This window comes from Lissotriton helveticus, chromosome 5_1 (assembly GCF_964261635.1).
Source record: "Lissotriton helveticus chromosome 5_1, aLisHel1.1, whole genome shotgun sequence".
In the NCBI taxonomy this organism is placed as follows: domain Eukaryota; kingdom Metazoa; phylum Chordata; class Amphibia; order Caudata; family Salamandridae; genus Lissotriton; species Lissotriton helveticus.
In genome coordinates this window covers 1695681992-1695706414 of record NC_136065.1, presented here as the reverse complement: position 1 = coordinate 1695706414, position 24423 = coordinate 1695681992, and the positions used below count along the sequence as shown (strand labels likewise).

At 47.2% G+C, this 24423-nt stretch overlaps 1 protein-coding gene across 2 annotated transcripts in view; it reads left to right on the top strand.

Moving 5' to 3' along the window:
- Window positions 1-23167, top strand: part of RNF31 (ring finger protein 31) — a 482477-nt gene extending 459310 nt beyond the window's left edge. For both annotated transcript variants that reach the window (XM_078644958.1, XM_078644957.1), the window contains 2 exons: window positions 9643-9814; window positions 22170-23167. In XM_078644958.1, coding sequence (XP_078501084.1) covers window positions 9643-9814; window positions 22170-22223 — 226 coding nt within the window. In that variant the 3' untranslated portion in view covers window positions 22224-23167. The remainder of the gene's footprint in view (window positions 1-9642; window positions 9815-22169) is intronic.
- The last annotated feature ends 1256 nt before the right edge of the window (window positions 23168-24423 follow it).

Genomic DNA, 24423 nt, shown 5'->3' with positions numbered 1-24423 from the left:
TGGTGCGTACACTTACAGGATTTGACTGTCCAGAGCAAGTGGGAACTCTCAGACACCAGGGCCTCCACTTCAACTACCTGGAACTTCTTGCCTTTCACTGAACTATAAAGGCTTTCCTACCTCACCTGATGGGCATGGTTGTCATCTAGACAGACAACATGACAGCCATGTATTACTTTCAGAAACAGGAGCACCCTGTCTCCCCTACTCTCACAGTTATCCCAGAGCATTTGGAGGTGGGCTTTCCACCATAAAGCCCATCTGCAAGCAGAGTACCTTCCGGCAACAGACAAGTCCACGAGCAGGAACTCCGCCAACAAGTCCCCCGCCTGTATTTTCGGCAATGGAGCTACCCAGAAATAGACCTTTTTCGTTAGAGCAGAAAACCCCAAATGCCCAAACTTCGCCTCCAGGTTCCCACACCAACAATCCAAAGGCAATGGGGTATCGATGAGTTGGTCAGGGATATTTCCCTAAGCTTTGCAGCCTCTCCTTCTACTTCCATTTGTGATTCGGAGGCTCCAGCAGACATCTCTCACCTTCATTCTGGTGGCTCTACCTGGGTTTGTCAGCCTTGGTTCATGACTCTGCTTGAACTCTCTCTAGTTCTGCACGAGAGGCTAACCAACAGGCCAGACCTTATTACGTGAAAATTGTAGAAATCAGGCACCCAGACCCCAGGTCTTTCGACCTTACGATCTGGCTGCTGAGATCATTGAATTCAGATACCTTAATCTTCCACCTGAATGCATGAGCATTCTCAGAGAAGCATGCAGACCTACCATCCGGGCATGCTATGCAGCCAACTGGAAAACCTATTGATCCCTTAAAGGCATTGTGTGTGATCTGCTTCATTTGCAGACTTCCAGCCTAGCCTTCACCTCCATACAGACACACTTAGCTGCTGTGGCCACATACCTTCAGAATAGACAACATATCCCTCTTCAGGATTATAGACATTAAAGTTTTTATGGAGGGGCTCAAAAGAGTCATTATCCCCCGGGTTCCAACAAACCCTGCATGGAATTTCAACATTGCACTGACAAGACTCATTCGTCCTCTGTTTGAGCCTGTCCACTTCTGCCCCCTTCAGTTCTTTTCTTGGAAGGTGGCATTCTTTGTGGCTATCACTTCACTTAAGCAGTGCAGTGAGCTACCTCCATTAACCTTAGAAGAACGTTTCTTCGAAGTTCATAGGGATAATGTTGGCCTTTGCTCCAACCCCAAATTCCTCCCTAAGGTGGTCCACCAGTTCCATCTTAAACAATCCATTGAACTCCCTGTTTTTTCCACAACTCGGCTCAGTTGCGGAACGGGCTTCCATAATTTGGAGGGGGAATGAGCCCTCATGTCCGCCGCGGCCGCTGCAGGTAAGAGCGGTGGGGCCAGGTGAGGGGGATTTCGAGAGATGACCACAAGGGGAAATTAATTCATTTCATTTTCCCTCGTGGTGGTCTCTCGAAATCTCCCCTCACCTGGCCCCACCTCCCTTACCTGCTGCGGCTGTGGCTGCTTCATGTACTGCATTGATAGAACTAAACCATTTAGGAAAACACAACAACTCTTTGTTGCTTTGTCCAAGCCCCATAAAGGAAAGGTTCTGTCTATATCGGGCATTGCAAGGTGTATTGTGAGTTGCAACTATGCTATGCTAAAGCTAACATAACTCTTACCATCCCTCCCAGAGCCCACTCCACTTTGAAAAAAGGAGCCTCCATGGAATTCATGGAACATTCCATTAGCTGACATGCAAGAAGCTACCTGGTCCACACCACACACTTTCACTAAACATTACTGTGTGGATGTGCTTGCACACCAACAAGCCTATGTTTGCCAGGCAGTACTTTGTTCACTTTTTCAATAAGTTGCAGCACCCACAGGCTAGTTACTGCTTTACAGTGAATGCACAGCATGTGTATCTGCAGCCACCCATGCCTCGAACGGAAGAAGTTAACCTTTAAGCATCTGTTTGTGGCATGTACTGCTGTAGATTTACGTGTATCCACCTTCCTTCCCGGATGCTTTTGGCCGTTGCAGTGCCTCTTACTATCTCTTTTCCCTGGACATCTCTATATACTGCAGTCTGCTTCACATTCCATCGCCACCAGCCGTGCGGGAAACGGTAACAATGGAGTTGATAACCTTGTGCATTACCAGCAAGAGGAGGAGTCACAGTGCCTTGTCACTTGAAAGACTTCTTCAAAGATAAACAACTTGTACAATTCCGGGCCGAGCACTTGGTGGCAGGAGAATGCACAGCATGTGAATCTACAGCACTACGTGCCACAAGCAGATGTTTATAGAGTAAGTAACATTTTCTATTTTACCAGAAGACATTGCCATTTGTAATGTGAAATGAAAAGCATTGTAGAGAGAGAAAATATGGAGGAATAATTATTTCAGATTTGTATGGTGACGGAGAGAGAACACAGTAGGGGAATGAGACAAGAATAAAGTAGGTGCAAGTGTAGAAAAGGTAGGAGAAATATGCAATTGAGTGGATGAGAGTTAAGGGTTTATGCTAGTATGCCGAGGAGATATGACAGAGGGTCGGTCACATTGCAGTATTTGTCTAATAGGAACGGGAAGTCATTGTTGGAAGCTGACTCTGTATATACTATACCAAAATGAGGTATAGTGTGCACAGAGTCCAGTGGAACCCCAAAGGTAGGCAGAGGTAAAAGTAGATAGCACCTTACTCTCTATTTGTGGTAGCGTGGGCGAGCAGCAAGGCTTTATCAGAGGTTAGTGTTAAGCATTTGTTGTACACACTCAGACAGCAAATGATGTCACACACTCAAAGGCTGAACTCAGACCAATTTGTTTGTATCAAAAATATTATTATGCTATTTTATTTCTTAGAGCCAAGCCTGGTGCAGGTAAGTGAAATAAATGCTTTGCAAAGTCTTATGCAATGTTTTACAATCGAAAGCAGGTTCAAATAGAGTTGATTGAATTACAGGAAAGTCAATGTTTTGAAATTACTTCTCAGATTACTATGTACGTTACTTTTTAGATTACTTTTCAGATTATTTTTTGCTAATCAGAGTGATATGCCTAGAGATCACCCTGATACATCGCCTAGACAAAAGATAAGTAATACACTTTTAGTACAAGACAGTTTTTCAATGTTCCAAACAAACCAACCCCACACTTAAAACAATTTTCTATGAAAAACAGTCAATGTATTCCTATGGTGAAAAATTAAGTTAATGGTGTGCCTGTACGTACTGTTTTGTGGGAGTTGGTATTCTGGGGTTAGAACCAGGGTCAAGGAGGCACTCTTGAAACACCCTCAGCGGCGCTTGGGCGGCTGAGTGCTGAGGCCCAATGTTATCCAATGAAGAATAGGGTGCCTCCGGTTAGCCACAGGGTTGTGGGAGCAAAGCTCCCGGTGTTAGGTGCAGGGCAAAGGGGGATCCGAGTTAGCACCCAAAGTACACCCACAGCGGTGGCTGGGTGCAGGGTGCTGTTTTGGCATCAGGTGCCCTGTTGCTTTCAATGGGGATTCTCCGGTTGCAACAAAGTCTGTTGGCTCAGGGATTAAGATCTTCTGGAGTTGACCACCAGTTGGAGATGTAAGTTGGGATGCCTGGGGAAGTTGGGACACCCTTGGTTGGGCCACCCAAGACCGTAGGGCGTCTGGTGCAGGGGTGTCTTTAGGCATCTGGTTTTTCTTACCAGCTACTGTCGCTGTCGGGGTCGATCCTCCAGAAAGAGACTGCAGGCTTCGCTTGGAGATTCGAGGCAGGTCAGAGATCACGAGATCTCAGGTCAGGATCATCGGGAGACCTCCTCGTGGTGTTGGGCCACTTGAACTCGGGCCCTGGGCATCGGGTGCAGAGTGGTGCAGACTCATGGTTTTGGCTGGAGTCTGAGTCTGTTGGTGAGCAAATCCGGTGCTCACTAGAGACAGTCTTTGGTTTGGAAGGCAGAGCAGGTACTTCAGGTTCCTGAGGCTGCTGGCTACAGGACACACCGGGATTTTGCTGGAGCAGGTTCAAGGTGCAGTCAGGCCAGTAGGACTGGGACCAAGAAAGTGGGCGTCCTCCCCTTCTTAGTTTAGTTCTAGCACAGCTTCTTCTGTCTTTCTTCTGGTCGGTTTTTGTCTGCGGAGGCAATGTTCAGGGTTGCCCCTAAATACTACACTTAGGGGTGTTACAGATAAGTATTATGCCATCCTCCAGTGGGAGGGGGGCATATGCCTCTCGCTGGTTAGCTGGGTCCCCTCATCTGCAAGATGGTGGGGACTGAAAGTTGTGCTTCACCTCGACTCCCCCACCTGTGGGGTAGGGTTGGCAAAGTTGGGCAGACCTCACTTCCTCACGTGGTTTTCCTGCCAATTCTCCCTCCCAAAGTGGAGGTTCAAAATGGTGGGAGCCAGTTGCTGGAAGCAGCAATGGGCTGAGGTAGCTCACAAAGGTGGCAAGCCTTTGAAGCTTCCCCTTTGTGGATCCTGCCCATCCTGGGTGAAGAGGCTTGGCGCCTCATCCCAGAATGTGCATTGTTTCAGACCCCTGAGAGCAGCTGGCTCTCGACCCAGGAATCCAGAAACATGTCTGGTGGTGGCAGCTGGCGAGCAGCAACTCAGCCTGGACACTAGTAAGAGGTTGTTTTTCAGGGGGCATCTCTAAGATGCCCTCTGAGGGCATTTTTCATTAAATCCCACACTGTCATGTCATCAGTGTGGGTTTAATGTGCTGAGAAGTTTGATTCCAAACTTCTCAGTTTTCAGTAAAGCCATTATGGTGCTGTGAAGTTCGTAATGACAATTCCCAGTACCATAAACTCTTAATGGCATTACTGCACTTACAACGTCTAAGAATTGGTGTAACACTGTAGGGGTACATTGCTCATGCACCTGTACCCTCACCACTGGTATAGTGCACCCAGCTAGAGGGGTTGCTGACCTATGCCAGGGCAGTGGATTGTAGGCATGGCACACCAGGATGTGTCTTCACAAGGAAGAGGTGACCCCACTAAGTTCCAGGGAACAGGGTACTAACGACAATTTTAGTCAAAGGAGAATCCCTGGACTGTGTATCTTTACTTTGCGTGCATTCGCCTCAGTCAAACCTGACCCTTTTCATACAATATCAGACCAACACAAAAATATGACGTTTACAATCTTTCTGATTTTATTTTAAAAAAAAGAGGTTTTTTTGTACTACAAGTTAAAAGCAGACAAATGTCTGTGAAACATTAAAACAATAGATGAAGCAGTAATATCAACTCAAATACATGTCAATCTATACATGTGCAAATTACAGCGGTTAAAAAAGTACATTCCTGTATTTCAAAGAGAAAAAGACAAAAACAGAATTTTTTACAGACAATAGTCGTCAAGTTTATACCCAATGTATGCTTTTAAACTTCATAAAATCAACCCCAAAACGGAACAGGCAAGGGAGATTTGCGCATGCGCCCAAATAAAACGCACACCGGTGAGCATTTAGGCAATTGTATATGCGGTATAAATAAACGATTGTTTTAATGTTCCACAGACATTTGTCTGCTTTTAACTTGTAGTACAAAAAAACCTCTTTTTTTTAAAATAAAATCAGAAAGATTGTAAACGTCATATTTTTGTGTTGGTCTGATATTGTATGAAAAGGGTCAGGTTTGACTGAGGCGAATGCACGCAAAGTAAAGATACACAGTCCAGGGATTCTCCTTTGACTAAAACACCAGGATGTGTGCCATGTTGACTCTTCGCTTTGTTCTGCACCACAACACACAGCCTGCAATGGCAGTGTGTGTGTGTGTGTAAAGGTACAGGGCCTCTAAGGGTGGCTCAATAAGTGCTGCCGCCCTTAGAGGTCTTCCCTGGCCACAGTGCCCTTGGTACCTGTGGTACAATTTACAAGTGACTGACATGTGGCCAAAGAGTGCCAATTAAGTTTTGCCTCAATGCAGTTTTAGGGAAAGAACATAGCCCTGGGTACCTGATTGGCAGGAACCAAGGGCACACAGTCAAAGTACATCAGCAGTTTAGCGAAAAGTGAGGGCAGCCATACAAAAAAGGGCACTTTCTTACAGTCGTAGTATAGCACTTCTAAGTTGTCATCAAAGCTTTGAATCATGATTTTTCCATTGCTGAAAATGGACACAGTATGTTCTGTGTTGAAAGATGGAAAGGGAGAGATTGAATGTTTCTGTCCCTATGGAATTTTCACTCTCTGAGATAGGTAACTGACAATTGTTCAGGTAGGATATCGGACTATGCCTTTGTATTGTTAGAGACAAATAGAAGGCCAGTCTTTAGGAAGCCTTTGAGAATACAAATTGATTGATCTAAAATAAAAGTACCAGAAATGTATTTTCCAAGTCAGTGTGTTTTTAGTTCAGATGTGTGCTTGGAAATGTTTTTTTTTCTCAAAGTTTTTATATAGTGCAAACTTGACCCGAAATCAGGTATCAGAGCGCTTTACATGAGCACCAGTTGCGTTATATGAGGACACATTCATTTTTTTGTTAGGCACGGGTAGATTAAGTGAATTGCCCAGAATCACTGGATGTTGAGCGTCGTTGTTGAGACTCAAACCCAGTTCCCCAGATTTGAAGTGCATTATCCTAACTGTTAGGCTACATCCTCTATGTTGTTTATTATAAAGTAGTTTGAACTTGCTTTAGTAAAAGAGTTGCTGTAATCCTGGGGAGACTTACAGAGAGAGGCAGGATTCATAGAAATTCAGTAGATTTAACCATATAGTGTAGTTTGAGTGTAAATAATCAGAAAGTAACTAAGAGGATTTAGGTCAATAAGAGAAAATTAAGTTACTTTTAAAAGAGTTGAAAATAAAATATTTTGAAGTACAATGGTGATTAACGAACTGATGGTAAGAGTAATTGCAGACATGGGTATTCGAGATATGGGTAGTAATAATAAGAGGTATAAATGCAAGAATGGTACAATCTTATGCAACTGAAAAGGAAAGTAAGAGTAAACCATGGGAAATGTAGGCCAGTGGTAGTATCCTCACTATCATAATTAGTTTTTACAATAAAAAGATTCTCGAGAGTCGGTTAAAACATTTATACACTTTGCAAAGGTAGACTGTGATATATGTGAATGTGCCCAAAAATAGTGACTGCAATTTATGCTATTACAAACATTACATTTTCCAGGTTATCTCAATTTATCATTTTGTTTGGACCACACATGATAATTTAATTAACTGCATGCCTTAACACTAAGGCCACGGTAAACGAGGAAAATAGGACCCACAGAATCTGTGCCAATTTATTACAGAAAATCAGTGCAATTACTGGATGACTGGGGTATGAGGCCTGGTCAAGCAGCAGCCATAGTCCTAATCAGGTTAAGGCATAAGTAAAGCCCTAAATTGCCCCCTGGTAGCTTGGCACAGAGTACTCCGGCTTAATTTGGAGGCAATGTGTAAAGTATTTGTTCAACACTTCAAACAGTGAAACAATGACAACTGTACACAAAAAGGATCCCACACCAGGTTAGACAAAACGAGCTTAATTTAATAATTAAAACAAGACCTACAGGACAAAAATACACTCAGTAGAACTGGAGATATTGAGTTTGAAAATGTTTAGTGAAAATAGCGCCAAAAGCATAACGTTTTAACTGAGGATAGCTTTCCGTTTCCGGACTAGGACAATGTCACAAGTTCAGGCCGACCACAATGGAGCGCGGGCCAGCTACAGGGACACAGTTAGCCCACTGAACAAAGTACCTTAAATCCTGGTTGCAGAGCTCTGCATGGATCTGTGACGAAGATATGGCGCGCAGCGAAGCAATGCGTTGGTTCTGAGATGCAGCAAGATTGAGATGCGAGGTCCTGTGGCATCGAGGATCCCATCAATATGGCTTGCAGTGCGTAGTCCGGCGTCTGGGATGCAGCGCGGGATGCAGGGTGATGTGTCGGTCCCTAGAAGCTGCGATGCGGAGTCTGTCATTGCCGAGGCTGCCTTCGACAAGAGATCAGAGGACCTAGGCAGTGGATGCACCATGCCTTAATAATCCACATTTGTAAAGCGCAAACAATCACCCGTAAGGGTCTCCAGGCGCTGGGGGCCGTCAGGAAGATTAAGCAAGCTATTGCCCAGAGTCACGTGGTGCTGGGCTAATCTGCCGCCGGCGCTGGGGATTGAACCTTGATCCCCAGATTCCAGCGTCAGTCGCCCTGGCTGCAGCGCCACATCTCAATCAATCAATTACTGCATTTGTAAAGCACGCTACTTACCCGTGAGGGTCTCAAGGCCTCTCCTTTGGGTGATGCGCCAGTTCTGAGGGCTGCGGGGTGACGGAGGTCTTTGCGACAAGTCCAATCCACGCTGCAGCAGCGCTGCATTGCATCTGCTCGGGTATGCGCCACTCAGCAGACAAGATACGCTGGTTCTGCTGGTGAGCACCTTATGCCCACTTCCAATGGTCCAGGACAAGGGGGGCACCACTTGGCAGGGTAGGTTTTAGACTGACAGATGGCCGAGTCCAGGTGCAGGTGCCAAGTTGTTGGAAGCCTGTTATGTCTCTGAGGCTTCAGATCTGGAGGTCAGCCAATTAGCCCTTGTAGTCACTCTGTGTTCTGGGTCCAGTCCTTCTCACCCATGCAAGAGGGCAGCAGGTCAGCACAGCAAAATAGAAGTCCAGCATAGTGCAGTCCAGCTGAGAAGCAGTCTTTCAGAAGTATGGAAGTCCTTCTTCCTGGCAGAGTATGCACAGGTCCAGAAGTGTACTGACGAGGTGGTGTCTGAGGTCCTTCTTTTTTAAACAGTTGGGACTTGGAAGTAGGGAGAAGCTTCTAGAGGCATGCCTTTGAAATGCACAGATGACCTGCCTTCCCTGGTCTGTCCCTGTCGAGGAGGAAAACACAAAGCCCCACTACACCCAGTCATTTGGCCAGAGACAGGCTGCAGGCACCAAATGACTAAAGCAAGAAAATGCCAACTTTCTAATAGTAAAAGGAACAATTAATGGACGGAATGCTGAGCAGTGCAAACATTTACCCCCTAGTCACAAGGATCTGGATTTAATCCATCGTTCTTTGGCTCACCATGCCACAGCAATTTCAACCAAGCCATATGCAAACAAGTCTTGACCCTGTTCCTCATGGGAGCTGTCCAGCCCGAACTTCCAAGCATGTAGGACCTATAAGTAAATTTTATAAGTAAATTAAATATGCCAATTGAGTATTAGCCAATTCTATCATGTTTTATGGAAGAGAGCACACGCACATTAGCACTGGTAAGCCGTGGTAAACTGCAAAGAGTCCTAAAGCCAATAAAAACGAATTCAGCAAAAAGGGGAGGAGGAAGGAAAGGATTTTGGGATGACCCTGCAGAAAGGGCCATTTCGAAAACTGTTTCGCAAAATTTCAGGGTTATAAAGCCCAGTAACATCTGACTGCCCAAGGACCCCACGAAAATGTCCTCACAACTGGACATGCTGTTCCTTTTCCTGAAAGTTCTATATAACTGAGAGTCCAGGAATGTGTACAGTTATTCATCCTTCCTCCCTTCTTCACTGTTCCTTCTCTTCTTCATCCCATCTCTTTCTTGCTCCATCCTCAACACGTTCTTCCTTTCCTCGCACCCTGACCTATCTCTCACTATATCTCCATCTGTACCATCACTTCCTCCCTCAGTGATCTCTCTTCCCTTTTGTTCCAGGTCGCACTACAAGGAGTACCTGGTCAGACTCATTAATAACCACACCTTGGATCCAGCCACCCTGTATGACTTAAATGAACTGCTAATCGCGTACAGCCGATACCTGCCTCCAGGGGCCCCTCAGAAAGCCCCTGCAGAAGACGACCAGATCTATTATGCTCGACTCCTTAGGGTGAGTTTGTGAAGCGGCAGAGAATGTGGAGCAAGTAGACAGATATGTGGAAAGGGGAAAGAGGAAGATATGACCGAAATGTGTGTAAGTAATAGAGGAACAAAAGAAGAGGGAGAAGAAAGTTGGAGGACTAAGAAAGCCAGAGGACAAAATGAGTGAAAGAGTAGAGATTCATGGAGAAGGAGGGAGATGTACAAGAAGAGTGAGAGATCTATTCCAGAGAGAGAGGTAGGGAGAGGGTGAATGTACGTTAGTTGAGCTAGAAATGTCAGATTGGGAAGACGGATGCTGGCAGATATTGATGAAAAGAATTAAACATGAAGACAGACAGAAGAAGGGAATAGAAATGGCAAAGAAGAGAAAGACAAATAAGGATGTAAAGAGGCAGAAGGGGAAATGTATGGTTGGAAAAGGAAAATAGGGAAAAAGATGGAAAGAAGGGAGAGGAGGTCCGAGATAGGGCAGGAGAGTACAGTGGTAATGAAAAAGAAACAGGGAGGAGAAACAGAAGGCGGAAACAGGGGAGCAGTGTTAGATGGTAAGAAGGGGTGAGAGAAAGTGGAAGAGAGCTTGAGAGGCAGAAGAGGTTATAGTAGAAAGAGGAAAATTAGATGAAGAGAGAAGCCCAAACTTTGGAAATGAGGTTAAGGAAACGAAAAATAAAGAACAAAGCAGAAGAAGAGATAAAATAAGGGACCTAATGAAAGGGTAGGAGAAGAGAGATGGAGAGAATTGAAGCAGACTGTATGGGAGTGAAATGATAGGGAGGTCACAAAGCAGGGAGAACATAACGATGAAGGTGGAAAGACCAAGAAGAGTGAGGGGTAATGGGCCAAGAGTAGAAATAGGGAAGCAGTTAGAAAGTAAAAAAAATAAAATGTGTTGGAGGAAGGGAGAGAGGTAACTGGCAGCTATCTTTAGGAAAACCAGGAACTTTGCTATGTTTAATCAAAGTGCCATAAATCAGCCATATTGGATATCCTGCCTTTGCTAATGATGGATGTCAGGCTGTTTATCCAGTTCTTTCAAACATTTTTCCAGTATTGACTCTTTCATAGATTCACATGCTTGTATCTTTCGTTGTCGAGGTGGGAGTCTCACTGAAATTATAAGTAGTGGTGTTAAGAGTATTTCATCTAGGTCTATTATAATTATACTTCCCTATAGGAGTGAGTAGCATTCTGCCTAATTTTGTACATGACCAAAGTCTGACCAATCAGAGCGGAGCTTGCACACTTCAATCAATCAATCATGCCATTTGTATAGCGCACTACTCACCCGGGAGGGTCTCAAGGCGCTTGGGGGGAGGGGTATGCTACTGCTCGAACAGCCAGGTCTTGAGTTGTTTCCTGAAGGCGAGATGGTCCTGGGTCAGCCGAAGGTGGATGGGGAGGGAGTTCCAAGTCTTGGCAGCCAGGTAAGAGAAGGATCTTCCTCCGGCGGTGGCTCTTCGGATGCGTGGTACGGCTGCGAGGGCGAGACTGGTGGACCGTAGCTGGCGGGTGGGCGTGTAGAAGGTCAGGCGGTCGTTGAGGTACTTGGGGCCCAGGTCGTGGAGAGACTTGTGTGCGTGGGTGAGGAGCCGGAACGTGATCCTCTTGTCGACGGGGAGCCAGTGCAGGTTCCTCAGGTGGCTGGAGATGTGGCTGCGTCGGGGGACATCCAGGATGAGTCGGGCGGAGGCCTTCTGGATGCGCTGGAGTCTTTTCTGTAGCTTGGCTGTGGTTCCGGCGTATAGGGCGTTTCCGTAGTCCAGTCGGCTGGTGACGAGTGCCTGGGTGACAGTCTTTGGTCTCGGTCGGGATCCAGCGGAAGATCTTGCGAAGCATACGCAGGGTGTTGAAGCACGATGAGGAGACGGCGTTGACTTGTCTGGTCATCGAGAGGGAGGGGTCCAGGATGAAGCCCAGGTTGCGTGCGTGGTCGGTTGGCTTGGGTGCGGTGCCCAGGGCTGGGGGCCACCAGGAGTCGTCCCAGGCGGAGGGCGAAGATCCCAGGATGAGGACTTCCGTCTTGTCCGAGTTCAGTTTCAGGCGGCTGTCCTTCATCCACTCGGCGACGTCTTTCATCCCTTCGTGTAGGCAGGTTCTGGCGGTGTCGGGGTCTCTGGTGAGGGAGAGGATCAGCTGGGTGTCGTCGGCGTAAGAGATGATGTTGAGGTTGTGCTGGCGTGCGATGGCTGCGAGAGGTTTCATGTAGATGTTGAAGAGGGTGGCGCTGAGTGAAGATCCTTGCGGGACGCCGCAGATGACTTCGGTGGCCTCGGAGCGAAACGGGGGGAGGCGGACTCTTTGTGTTCTTCCGGCGAGTAACGAGATGATCCACTCCAGTGCCTTCTCTTGGATACCGATGTTGCTGAGGCGCTGGACTAGGGTGCGGTGGCAGACCGTGTCGAACGCAGCGGAGAGGTCCAGGAGAATGAGGGCCACTGTTTCCCCCTTGTCGAGCAGGGTCCGGATGTCGTCGGTGGCTGCGATGAGGGCGGTCTCGGTGCTGTGGTTGGCTCTGAAGCCAGACTGCGAGGGGTCGAGGGATCCGTTCGTCTCGAGGAAGGCGGTCAGCTGTCTGTTGACGATCTTCTCGATGACTTTAGCAGGAAAAGGGAGGAGCGAGATGGGGCGGAAGTTTTTGAGATCGGTGGGGTCCGCTGTAGGTTTCTTCAGAAGGGCGCTGATCTCGGCGTGCGGTGTTGAAGGAGGCGTTGATGGTGTTCCGGAGTTGGGGTGCGATGGTTGAGTCGGCCTTGTTGAAGACGTGGTGTGGGCAGGGGTCGGTCGGTGATCCGGAGTGGATGGTGTTCATCGTGCGGGCTGTGTCTTCGGTGGTCACCGTGGTCCAGGTGCCAAGGGTGGCAGTGGGGGGCGTTGGTTCGACGGTTGGGTGCGTGGGTGGGGCGCCGAAGCTGTTGTGGATGTCGGCGATCTTGCGGTGGAAGAACGAGGCGAGGGAGTCGCAGAGGTCTTGTGACGGAGTGATGTCGTTGGTGCCGGTGCTGGGGTTGGAGAACTCCTTGATGATAGTGAAGAGCTCTTTGCTGTCGTGGGTGTTGTTGTCCAGTCGTTCCTTCAGGGATTTCTTCTTGGTGGTGCGGATGAGCTGGTGGTGCTTGCGGGTAGCGTGTTTGAGGGTGGTCATGTTGTCGGTGGTCCGGTCGAGGAGCCAGGCTTTCTCGAGGGTGCGGCAGGTATTCTTGGAGTCCTTGAGGTCGTCGGTGAACCAGGATGCCTTCTTGCTTCTGGGTCTGCTGGGAGGGTTCTTTAGTGGCGCGAGGTCGTCGGCGCAGGCGGTCAGCCACTGTGTGAAGTTGCGGGCTGCTTCGTTGGGATCCGTTGTGTTGGCGGGTGGGCTCTGGCTGAGGGAGGTGGTGAGCTGGTCTGTGGTGATCTTGCTCCAATTCCTGTGAGGTACCTGTTGCGGGTGGTGGTGGGTCGTGGATCTTCTGAAGCTGAAGTGGACGCAGCTGGGGTCGGTCGAGTGGAGTCCGGTGGCGTGGCTGAAGGTGATGTACTTGCTGGAAGAGAAGACGGGATCAAGCGTGTGGCCGGCGTAGTGGGTGGGGGTGTTGACCAGTTGCTTGAGTCCAAGGTTGGCGATGTTTTCCAGCAGGGCGGTGGTGTTGCGGTCCTTGTTGTTCTCCAGGTGGAAGTTTTCGGTCCCCGAGGAGGATGTAGTCAGTGGAGGGGAGGGCGTGCGGGCTGATGAAGTCTGTGATGTGTTCGCTGAATTGTGTGCGTGGTCCCGGGGGTCTGTAGACGAGGGTGCCTCTGAGGGTCGTCTTAGGGTTGGCGTGAATCTGGAAGTGGAGATGTTCGGCTGCGGCGAAGGAGTCGTTGGCGTCGGTCGCGATGCGGATGGTGTTCCTGTGGACGATGGCGATGCCACCTCCGGTCTGGTTGATGCGGTGCCTCCTGATGATCTTGTACCCGTCCGGGATAGCAATGGCGATGTCGGGTGCAGAGGAGGCGTTCATCCAGGTTTCCGTGAGGAAGGCGACGTCCGGTGATGTAGCGTCGAGGAGGTTCCAGAGTTCTACGGCGTGTCTGTGGACGGAGCGGGTGTTGATCAGGATGCACTTGAGGTGGTTGCTGCTGGTGTTTGTCTTGGTGGGTGCGGGGCAGGTTCGGAGGCAGGTGAACTTGCAGGTGAAGGGTCCGTAGGTGCGTCTCGGGGTGGCTCAGCAGCAGGTGTGGGTCTGGCCGGCATTGAGTGCATTGAGAGTGGCGGCGTCGTAGGTCAGTCGGGTCGTCTTGCCTCGGCGGGGAGGGCCAGGGGTCCAGGCGCGGACGGGCACAGACGGGCTTACCTTTGGCGCACCTTCGGTGCTCAATCGGTGCTCCCGCTGCGCGCGTCCGCTGCGCGGTCGCTCTGGGGGCGTCATAAGTAAGGAGCCGGGAGGGAGGAGCAGCTGGGTGGCGGGAGCGGGGCGGCGAATGGAATCACAGGGGGGCGGGGCCGCAGGAAGGCAGCGGCGGGAAATTCCAAGAAGCAGCGGGCAGTGGGAAATTCCCAGGAGCAGCGGGAAATTCCCAGGAGCAGCGGGCAGCGAGCGAAGGAATCTGCAGGCAGGAGGCGGCAAAGGCAGGCAGGAGCGGCAGCAGTGAGTGGGGCGACCAAGCCCTGTGCAGTGGCTTCACACCTCAGATTGCTTACCGCACGTTGTGGAAAGGTAGTCTTCCTGAGCTCTGCTCAGTTATTTCCTCACATATTGTTTCGTGGTGAATTCTTTTCATTTTATTTGACTATTATCCCTCTCAACTGACACTACCATCATGTCAGAACGGTCTACAAAGGGGTTGTTTAGAACATGCAAAACTTGTGGGAAAATTAGGCTATTATCTGCCAACCCTCACAAATAGTGCCTTTACTGCTTGCTCCCCCACCATAAATCCACAGACTGCAAATATTGTAGAACTTTCTCAGCCAAAACATTAAAAGATCTGGCATCAAGGCTGTTATTATAGCACTAAAGGATCTCAAAAAAGAGAAAGATCAGAAAGAGACTGCTCTATCAACGGTAAAGATGACCATGGTGACGACACCCACGATAGCGGTGTCTTCTGCTTCGTCGACAAGTACAGCATTGTCGACAACAATCTTGTTGACAGCAACGTTATTGATAACGGGACCTTCATCGATGAAGGATTCACCTCGACCATTGTCTAAACTAGCGGCAGACCCGCCTACGGGGTTTCAGTTGACGCCGATATTCCTTACAGCGAAGACGCCGCCCATGCAACCCAAGTCTTTCCCGTCGTCTACCCCACTGTCGATGAGCCTGTCTACGTCCTTCAACGACCTGTTTTTGAGACCGGAATTGACATCACCTAGTAAGGTGTCACCATTACCACCAGTGTGCCTGCTTGAAATGAGTAATGCAGGTGAAGAGGAGACCGATGATGGATTGTTTGGGGATGCTACCAGTCCATCTCAACTTAATGTCAGGAGTCGGACAGTGATGATCAAGAAGCTCATAACATGTAGTGCAATTTTTTTCAGACAGACAGCAAGACAAACACTATAAGAAACTCATGGAATTTGACAATTTTGAGGATACCTTTGAGGCGCAACACCCACAGGAACGCGCAAAGCAAATACCAGTGTGATTAGTATCAGACCTTCGCATGATGTTACATGACTACGACAAAAGGTTTTCTCCTAAACTGGATGAACCTTCTAAACTAGAAAGTCCAGCTCTGCCTCAAAAGGTACCCATGTGTCACCAGCCGACACCAAGGGTGCAGTCAGTAAAGATAATACACAGAACAACCAGAGTATTATCCTAAATGACTATATGGATCAATGGGAAGATGACAGTGAACCGAAAGACGTAGAAATACCACAGGTTCAAACATCTACAGCGGACGATGACTGGGATGGCTATATTACACCCATATTTGCTCCTTCATCACTGGTAGGTTCTGTTTCACTACCTGATGACTTTGGAGGATTTTACTTGCTTCTAGTAAGAGCGGCAACACTTTTCAACCTACCAATGAAAGTACATCAAACAGACTGTTTCTTATATGATTTCAAAGAATCTACCAAGAAGACCATACGATCAATACCAATCGTAGAATACATTTGGAATGAGAGCCATGAAGAGTCCTGCAACAGTAACCGCAGTGATGCCCTGGCTAGACAAAAAGAATAAAGCCCCAGACAACTCCCCGACCTACCTGATCGGTCATCCTAAGGCGTACTCTGTGGTTATTCAGGCAGCACAGAGAAGATCAACAAATCCTGCACCCCCATTTTCAGCACCCTCAATAAAGAAGTCAGTTGGCTGCATAATATTGGGAAGATATTTTCAGCTATGGCAGCAGTAACAATAAGAGCCTCCAATGCCTTCGCTATCCTGGGCAGGTACGATCACCAAATGTGGTTGAATCTGGCCCAATTTCTTGATTCCTTACCAGGAGACAAAAAGCAAGAACAATAAAGGTGGAAGAATTTCATCAGAAATTATTGCTTCATCAATGGATATGCCCCTGGCAGGGTTCAGACTAATGGCAGGGGCAGCATTTCTATGGAGACAGCGGTGGCCTAAAGCAACCTCCTTCCGACCGGAAGTCCACTCAAGGATATTGGACTTGCCTTTTAATTGTGAGGCTTTATTTAGTAAGCACATCGACGCGATGTAATCAATAAAAGCTGACACAGAAAAGGCGCGTACTCTAGGAATACTTCAACAAAAAGGATTCTCTTCATAACGAGGTGATCGAGGGTGAGGTCAATACTCCTTTCATGGTGGATACCAACCCTATTGATACCAGCCATACCACCAACAAACATAAGAATATTGCCAACAGTACTTGCTTCTGTACAGTCCTTCACAAGCTTCCACTTCCTCCAGGCACATCGGATGAAGATGTGCTGCAGCTACTTCAAAAGGGCTGATTTCCTACTGAAAACAGTGACTACAAAGTTCCACCAGTCCCTTCAATGCCTCCACCTCCATCACATTTCAAAAACACTCTTCTCAACTGCTTCACCAATTGGACAACTATCTCCGCGGACAGGTGGGTCCTAGATATCATAAAGTATGGTCACACCCTAGAGTTTCTCCACCTGTCAAAAGAACTCATCAACACTTTCAATTGAGAGACGAAAGACGAAATTCAGTCCCGGCTGGAAAAGGGATCTATAGAGGAGGTTCCCCAACACAACAGATACACAGATTTTAATCCAACTTTGTTCTCGTCAGGAAAAAGAATGGAAAACAGAGACAGGTGTTGGATCTCAGAATACTCACAAATATCTCAAGACTCAATCCTTTCAAATGATCACACTGCTGGATGTCATTCACTTATTGAACAGGGGGGGAATCACATGACATCTCTGGATCTTCTAGACGCTTATTTTCATATTCCTATTCAAGTCAGACACAAAAAATATCTGAGGTTAGAGGTGGCAGGGAAACCTTATCAGTTCAGTGGTCTGCCCCAGGATTTTCATCAAATTTATGGCACCAGTAGCAACCTATCTAAGAAAGACAGGACATCAGATATTCCTGTACTTAGACAATTAGCTGATACAGGCTCACTCTGCAAGGGCTGCAAAGAGTCTGACGAGAGTGTGCATGCATTTTTTCCAAAACCTGGGCCTTCACATCAACAAAGACAAACCCCTTGACTAAGGATAACATTCCTGGGATCCTTCATAGATGCCACCATATGCAATGTTTTCCAGCCAAAGAGAGAGTAACAAAGATGATCACACTGTCAGTCACCTCACCACAACAAAGGTCTCTTTCAGCAGACTGTACATGAGACCACTGCAGGAACAACTGGACAGGCAATGGACACAGGACAACAACATTGTGCAGATAACATCAAAAATGGTGCCTGCAATGCGATGGTGGACAAGGAAAGCAAACCTCATAATAGGGTCCATCTTCACAGTCCGAAACCAGAGTCTCATCATGACAGTGGTGGCCTCTATGTACGGATGGGGCACATGTCCAAGATCTAGAAGTCAGTGAAAGATAGTCACCAGAAGAAACAGAGCATCAAATCAATCTTCTGGAACTGAGAGAGGTGGAATTGAGACTCAAGGCTTTCCTCCCAAGACTTCAGGGGTCGGAGGTTTAATACACACGGACAATAAAACCTCAGTGTTTTATCGAAACAAACAGGGTGGCACGAAGTTGCGCCCTCTAAGCAAGAAAGCACAACAAATATGGGCATGATGCTTAGAGTGGAATCTCCCTGAAGGCAGAATATGTTCAGGGGACAAAAAACATATGGGTAGACTAATTAAGCAGTTCCTTAACGGAATGCCAGTAAAGGGTGCTGTCTCCCAACCAACCACACAAGATTTTCAACAGGTGGGGAACTCCTTCCCTCGAACTTTTCGCAACTCCAAACAACAAAAAAATGCCTTAATTATTCCAGTAGGTTCCCACACAAGGGATTATGGGGGAACGCTCTTCAAATGTTCTGAGGCATGTGCCTCTACGATTTCCCACCTATTTCTCTTCTACCAAAAGTATTACGCAAGATAAAACAAAAGCCGTGCAGGACCATCCTGAAAGCCCTAGCGTGGCCAAAACAGTTCTGGTTTATCCAGAACTTCTCCTAATGTCAGAACAGCAACTTGTTTAACTCAAACCAGTCCCAGGGTTACTGTACAGAGACGGTGGTCAGGTAATGCATCCAAATCTGGAAGCTCTAAATTTAGCAGCCTGGATCTTGGATATTATGAATTCCACCAATTAGACATTCCTCAGCAACAAGGAAACATCTTAGCAAAAGCTAGAGCAGAATCTGCAAACAAGTCCTACAAATCTAAATGGTTACGATTTTCTAACTGGTGTGCAGCCAGCCATTGTCATCCTTTAACTTCAGAATCTTCACAGGTCTTGCCTTACCTTCTCTCCTTAACTCAATCTGGACTCTGCCCCAGCTCACTTCGAGTCCATCTTGCAGCACTCTCAAGATACAGGAATTCTTGCAACAATAAATCCCTTTGATCAGATAGATAGATAAAGGAATTTCTCAAAGGCTTATCCTTCGTGGAGAACCACTAGCCAACGGACTAGAGATCGCGAAGGAGCCTCGAGCTGCGGTGAAGAAAGGGGACTCACGGGACACTTGTGGAGTGCTGGCCTCTCAGCTTCGGTGCAAAAGGTGCTCGGGGCAAGGGCAACAAATAGCCCAATGCACAACTTTGGGAAACTTCGGGAAGTAGATGCAGTTGGAAACTTGCAGGATGTACCAGAGTTGCGGTCCCACATCTCTCCTGTCAGCTACAGGAGGTCTCAGCTCTGCTGGGGACTCGTGTCAGCCTCGGAGATCCAAACTTGCAGGATGTCCAGGAGTTCCGATCCCACGTCTCTCGTGTCAGCTACAGGTCTCAGCTCTGCTGGGGACTCGTGTCAGCCTCGGAGATCCAAACTTGCAGGATGTCCAGGAGTTCCGATCCCACGTCTCTCGTGTCAGCTACAGGTCTCAGCTCTGCTGGGGACTTGTCAGCCTTGGAGATGTCTGGAAGTCTTGTCCTGAGTCGCAGATTCTTCGGGATCCAGCGGGAGCCTCGAAAATGCAGACCAGCAAGATGCTCTTAGGTGTCTTTTTGAACAGGGGGGGGGTCACTCCTTGACCCCAAGGGGGATTTCTTCCTTCTTCCAGTCAATATGGAATGTCGAAGGTCCAAGATTTTGTCTTCAGAGTTTCGTCCAGGGTAATCTAAAGTCTTAGGGACTGGGGTCCTATACTTATACTAAGTTTAGGGGATGGACTAACTCAAGGTCCCACCTATGGGAGGACCTGGAGGGGGCGTGGTTACACCCCTTCCCCTTTGTCCAGTTTCGTGTCAGAGCTGGGGCTGAGTGCGCCAGCAACCGGTTTGGACTGGGAAATGCATGGAGCACCTTGTGTGCCCTAGGCAGTGTCTGAAAAGCATTCACTGAATGCAACCTACCCTGACCCAATACACTAAAGCCTGTCTGGGGAGGTGCTGGCACCTCCCTGGACAGGATACCTATTGTCCAGGCCTCCCCTGCCGGAGTTTCATCCAGCAGCAGGACGTCAGACTCGTGTCTGTGGCAGCAGCATCCATTTTGTAATGCAGAGGCTCTTTAAAACTTTAACCGGGTATACCAGTGTGTACTTGTCTTCTCCCGCTAGGAGGGTGGAATGCTACCCCCGCCGCCAGAACTGGTGGGGGGTAGTATTACAAAGTGTTGACACCAAACACGACATGTTTTGATAAAGCCAAACCAAAGTTAGCATTAACCTCAAGGATTATAATGCACTTAAGAGTATATTGTATGGCTATATCATAGAACAGCTATAAGGAAGGATTTCCGAAAGCTGCAGAGCGGCTCAGCTCACACAAAACCAAGCACTCTGCCTTCAGGATTGTCAAGGCCTGCCATAGGAGTGACTTATAGGTTAATATGTGTCTATATGTGTAGGTAGATATAGGTATACTATATCTAAGTAAGGGGTGTTTGCACCACTTTACTCAGACTGCAAGTGCAGACCTGTGGTGCCATTTTGGAAGGCTTACCAAGGGTGGCATTATACATGCTTCAGCCCCTGGTAGGCCTCTGGGGTGCCTATGCACTCGGTACCTAAGGTACCATATACTAGGGTTTCACAAGGTAACTCAGTAACCAATCTGGTATGTACCTAGAGTACATGGTATCAATTTAGAGAGAGAACAGCTAGGCTGTGGTCCTGATTAACAGGGCCACAGCCAGAATATAGTCGAAAAAAACAGTGAAACACAGCAAAAAGTGGGGGTAACCATATGATGCAGACTCTACTCTCCTAGACCACGGAGGCAAAAAGAATCCATGTAAGGGAGCCTGTGCAGACTTTACCAGCCGGCTGCTGGTAGGCAGCCCCTCCTTAACTAAGTATGTACCCATTGAGTATACATTAATGCTGTCACCACTGTCAGTCTACCACAGCTTGGGTAGAGGGGGCAGGAGCCACTCTCAGGAAAAGAGGGGTGCACTGTACATCAGTGGCTCTGGAGAAATTTTCAGAGTGGGAGTGGTGCCATCAGTGTTATATGAAAGAAGTCATAGGAATTGTGAAAAATCCAAGTGTCGAACAAAGAACAAGTGTAGCAAATGTGTTCAGCAGGAGAGTAGGAAGGGTGTATGTAGTATGTAGCTAGTGGTGCATTTTGGAGCACATTTCAAATATATTACTAAAGAATGGTGCAGTAGTAGGCTGCAATTTACAGACAGCACATTTTCCATCTAAATGACCACTAAATTTGCACAGACATACAGTTTTACTGATAAAAATATATAGCGCATAAATGATAATGTGTAGAATTCGGAATTCAGTGAGCTTCTTTTCCCATCACCAAGTGCATTGATTTGTTTTGATCCTATTAAAACCTTTGCTTCCATCAGATTTCAGAATTACAAAAAATGGTGCCCCTATTGGGCTCTCCCAGCTGCTGATGCATTTTGAAGGATTTGTACTTTTAATTTACAAGTATTTAATTTTTGTTGCATGTTAGAAAAAATTACATCCTATGGCCTTTTCTTTCGCACGGTCTGTACCCCTGCAACATTGTCACATAGCATACTTTACAAATATCTCCCACTTGGCCGAGAAGGAAAATTAAACACCCCTCTCTAAATTAAAAGTATAAGCATCAATTTGAGGCAAGATATAGCGTGACATTTGACCTGTCTTAGTAGAAGCACAGCAAATATTACAAGATAAAATGAAAATGTTAATTATTCTTTATTGCTCATTCACCTTTGAAACTTCAGCGTGGTTATTGTGGGTGTGCTACAGGGGTTTGCCTTGTGCTGGACGAACAAACATCAGGTGGGTCTACAAACCAGATACTTTTTCAGGACATTTGTAACCAGGCACCTCCAAGGTCTCTCCAAGCCTCTCTTTACAGAGTTCTCACAGGGGTTGTTTGACACAGTTTGTGCACCTGTATCATTAATTGGCATTTGAACCTGCATGTGATTTGACACATTATCATCTACGTGTGACAGCTGACTACTCATAAGGCTCTACCCCGTTAGACGTTATAGAAGTTTATAAAAACCTTTTTTTGAAATGGTTTTAAAAGGAACATTGAACTTGCACAGGGACAACAGTTTTCTCATTCTAAAAGGGAACTTTTTGTAAGTGACTGGTTTCGGCTCGTCCTACCCACCATCTTCCCAACCACTCTATTTTTGGTTTTGCACCCTCTCCTCTTGGTCTCTACCTCTGCCACTCCATTTCTTACACCTTGTCTCTCTGCTGTCTTGGACTCCTATTCATCCACTAGCTACCTGTGGTCCTCTGTCAACGCCCCATTGTCTCGCGCATACATTTTCCAAAGTTTCTGGTCTGACCATTATTTTTTTCTCCTTCTTTCGCAGAAGCTGACCACTGACGTTCCATTGGGCGAAAGAATACCACGGAAACCACAGTAGATTAAAACATTTGTTTATAATTTTGTGACAGTTTCATTCAAAGACCCCATTATCCACACATCTGTGGCATTCAGAAATCTCCAGTATACATGTTGGTATCACAACCACGAACCCGAGGTATCCGTGCGCCTGCTTGGTATGCATGTGGCCTCCGAATACAGAACCTCAGGTATCCATTTGATCATCTTATCCAAACATGTGACTGTTATATAGAAAGAGGCCACATCCCGTGTCCATTTCATTTACACATGCAGAGACTCCCCCAGTGACTTTCATGTTGAGGGAGCGACAGCCCCATCCAAAGATTCTTGATCATAACTTCTTTTTTATACCTATAAGTTCTCTAGTGTGCACGTGATGATCATGTTTAGAGACCCTCAAATATCCATGGGATTATCACGTTCATGGGCCTAGATATGTGGTTATCACCATCCGAGACCCCAGCCCCACCTTCATTGTGGTTGTCTCGTACAGTGAGGGTCCGCACCAGCTACCTGTATTCATTTACGAATTAAATAATGGGCCTACTCCCCTAGATTTTCCAGCGCTGCAGCTTCTTTGTTATTCATGGAAAGATTCAAACTGGGACCACCAATTTACCCCAAGGATTAGTTGATGACCGGTCCCAGAATAATCCTCTCCTGCACAAAATCTTTCAGCAATGGATCACATCCTAGCAAGATTTCTTATTGTAGACGTTTTAATATCTACCAAAAAGGCACACTGAAATTGATGTGGTGCCAGCAGGTGCCCAGAGAGATGAGCACTTTGATTACGAGACTCTGTACCAAGGGACGGAGTGTCAGAAAAGTATTCTCTAAAGAGTAAGTTTCCCTAATTTTGTTCTCCAAAATCGACATTTATGTTTGTTTATTAATTGTCTTCCAGCGAATCAAGGCACTGTAAATATGTAATTTCGATAAATAAAGCATATTAAATCTAAATGGAATTCTTGTTATCTTTTTTTTATAATTAACGTTGCGTCATGTGTTTTTTAATCTGCTCCTTCAGGCTTTTAGCACATGGATACAAACACTGGTTCTGCCTACCTAGACATTAATTCTAGTGGCCTCTTGTTCTTTGATCGCAACAATAGTCTTGCGATTTGATCCCACCAATAATGCCTATTTGGCTACCACCTTAACATTAGTACAACTTTTTAGGGATTCCTGATCCTGCCACCCACGTCAATGCATATATCCTGCTGCTTTGCCAGTGTAGAAATAAGTAATAGGTCATAATGCTACCGTGGCCAATCTTTCCACACTGGTCTTTTGTGTGGTTCACAGGAATACCATGGACCAAAGAACCAGGGTGAATTTGTGTGTGTTGATCGTTCTCTTTGTTTATTTGCAGCACTTTACTAGGGTGTGTGTGGATCGTCACAATCATTTCTTAAGTGTATGAATCACGAGATTCGGGCTACATTCTGATGGACACTTCTGACGGCAGATTTACCTACCACACCAGGGCAGGACTGGGAGGGAACACTAAGCAGTCCTGGCATATTGGTAGGACCACGTGGGAGGGGGGAGGCCCCCACCATTCCAGGCTCCTGGCGAATCACCAGGTACGATCAGTCCGGCTCTGTTAATTTCCTATCGATATTCACAAGGAGCCAGACTGGATCAGGAATGTTCCCAAAAATTGCTCCCATGTGCCAGCAGGTGGCACCATTGGTCTCCATAGCGGCATTGCACCGCCTCCAGAAGTGATGGCACCGAGTCATATATAGGCGCCATTCCTGTTGCTTTCTTACTAGAGGCAGCTGGTGCATAGGGGACACTGCAACTGCACAAAAGAAAGAGAAGCTGCTCTGACATAGTAGCTGTTAAGGATTTTCGGTTATGGTCCTGATGTTTTGGGCCCAGTTGTGTGTTCCAGGGAGGACAATTCTGAGGTGTCTTGCTCTTCTTGCCTTGTGTATTGTGTTGGTTCCCCATACACGTTAGCACATGCAGGTTCTGCAGTGGAAGCTGTAATGGGCTCAGCATTGGGGTTGCTTCTTGGACACCATCTGTATCTAGGATAAGGCAACCAGGGCCTTCATTGGTGTCTGTTCGATGCCAACAAGACTCCCTGCTCATCAAGAGCTCACAGTAGTGACAGATGCATCATCTTTGGGCTGGGGTGGTTAAAAAGCCATGATAGCCACCTCGTCCAGCTGGTCTCTGGTAGCGCAGAGGCGCTATATGCATTG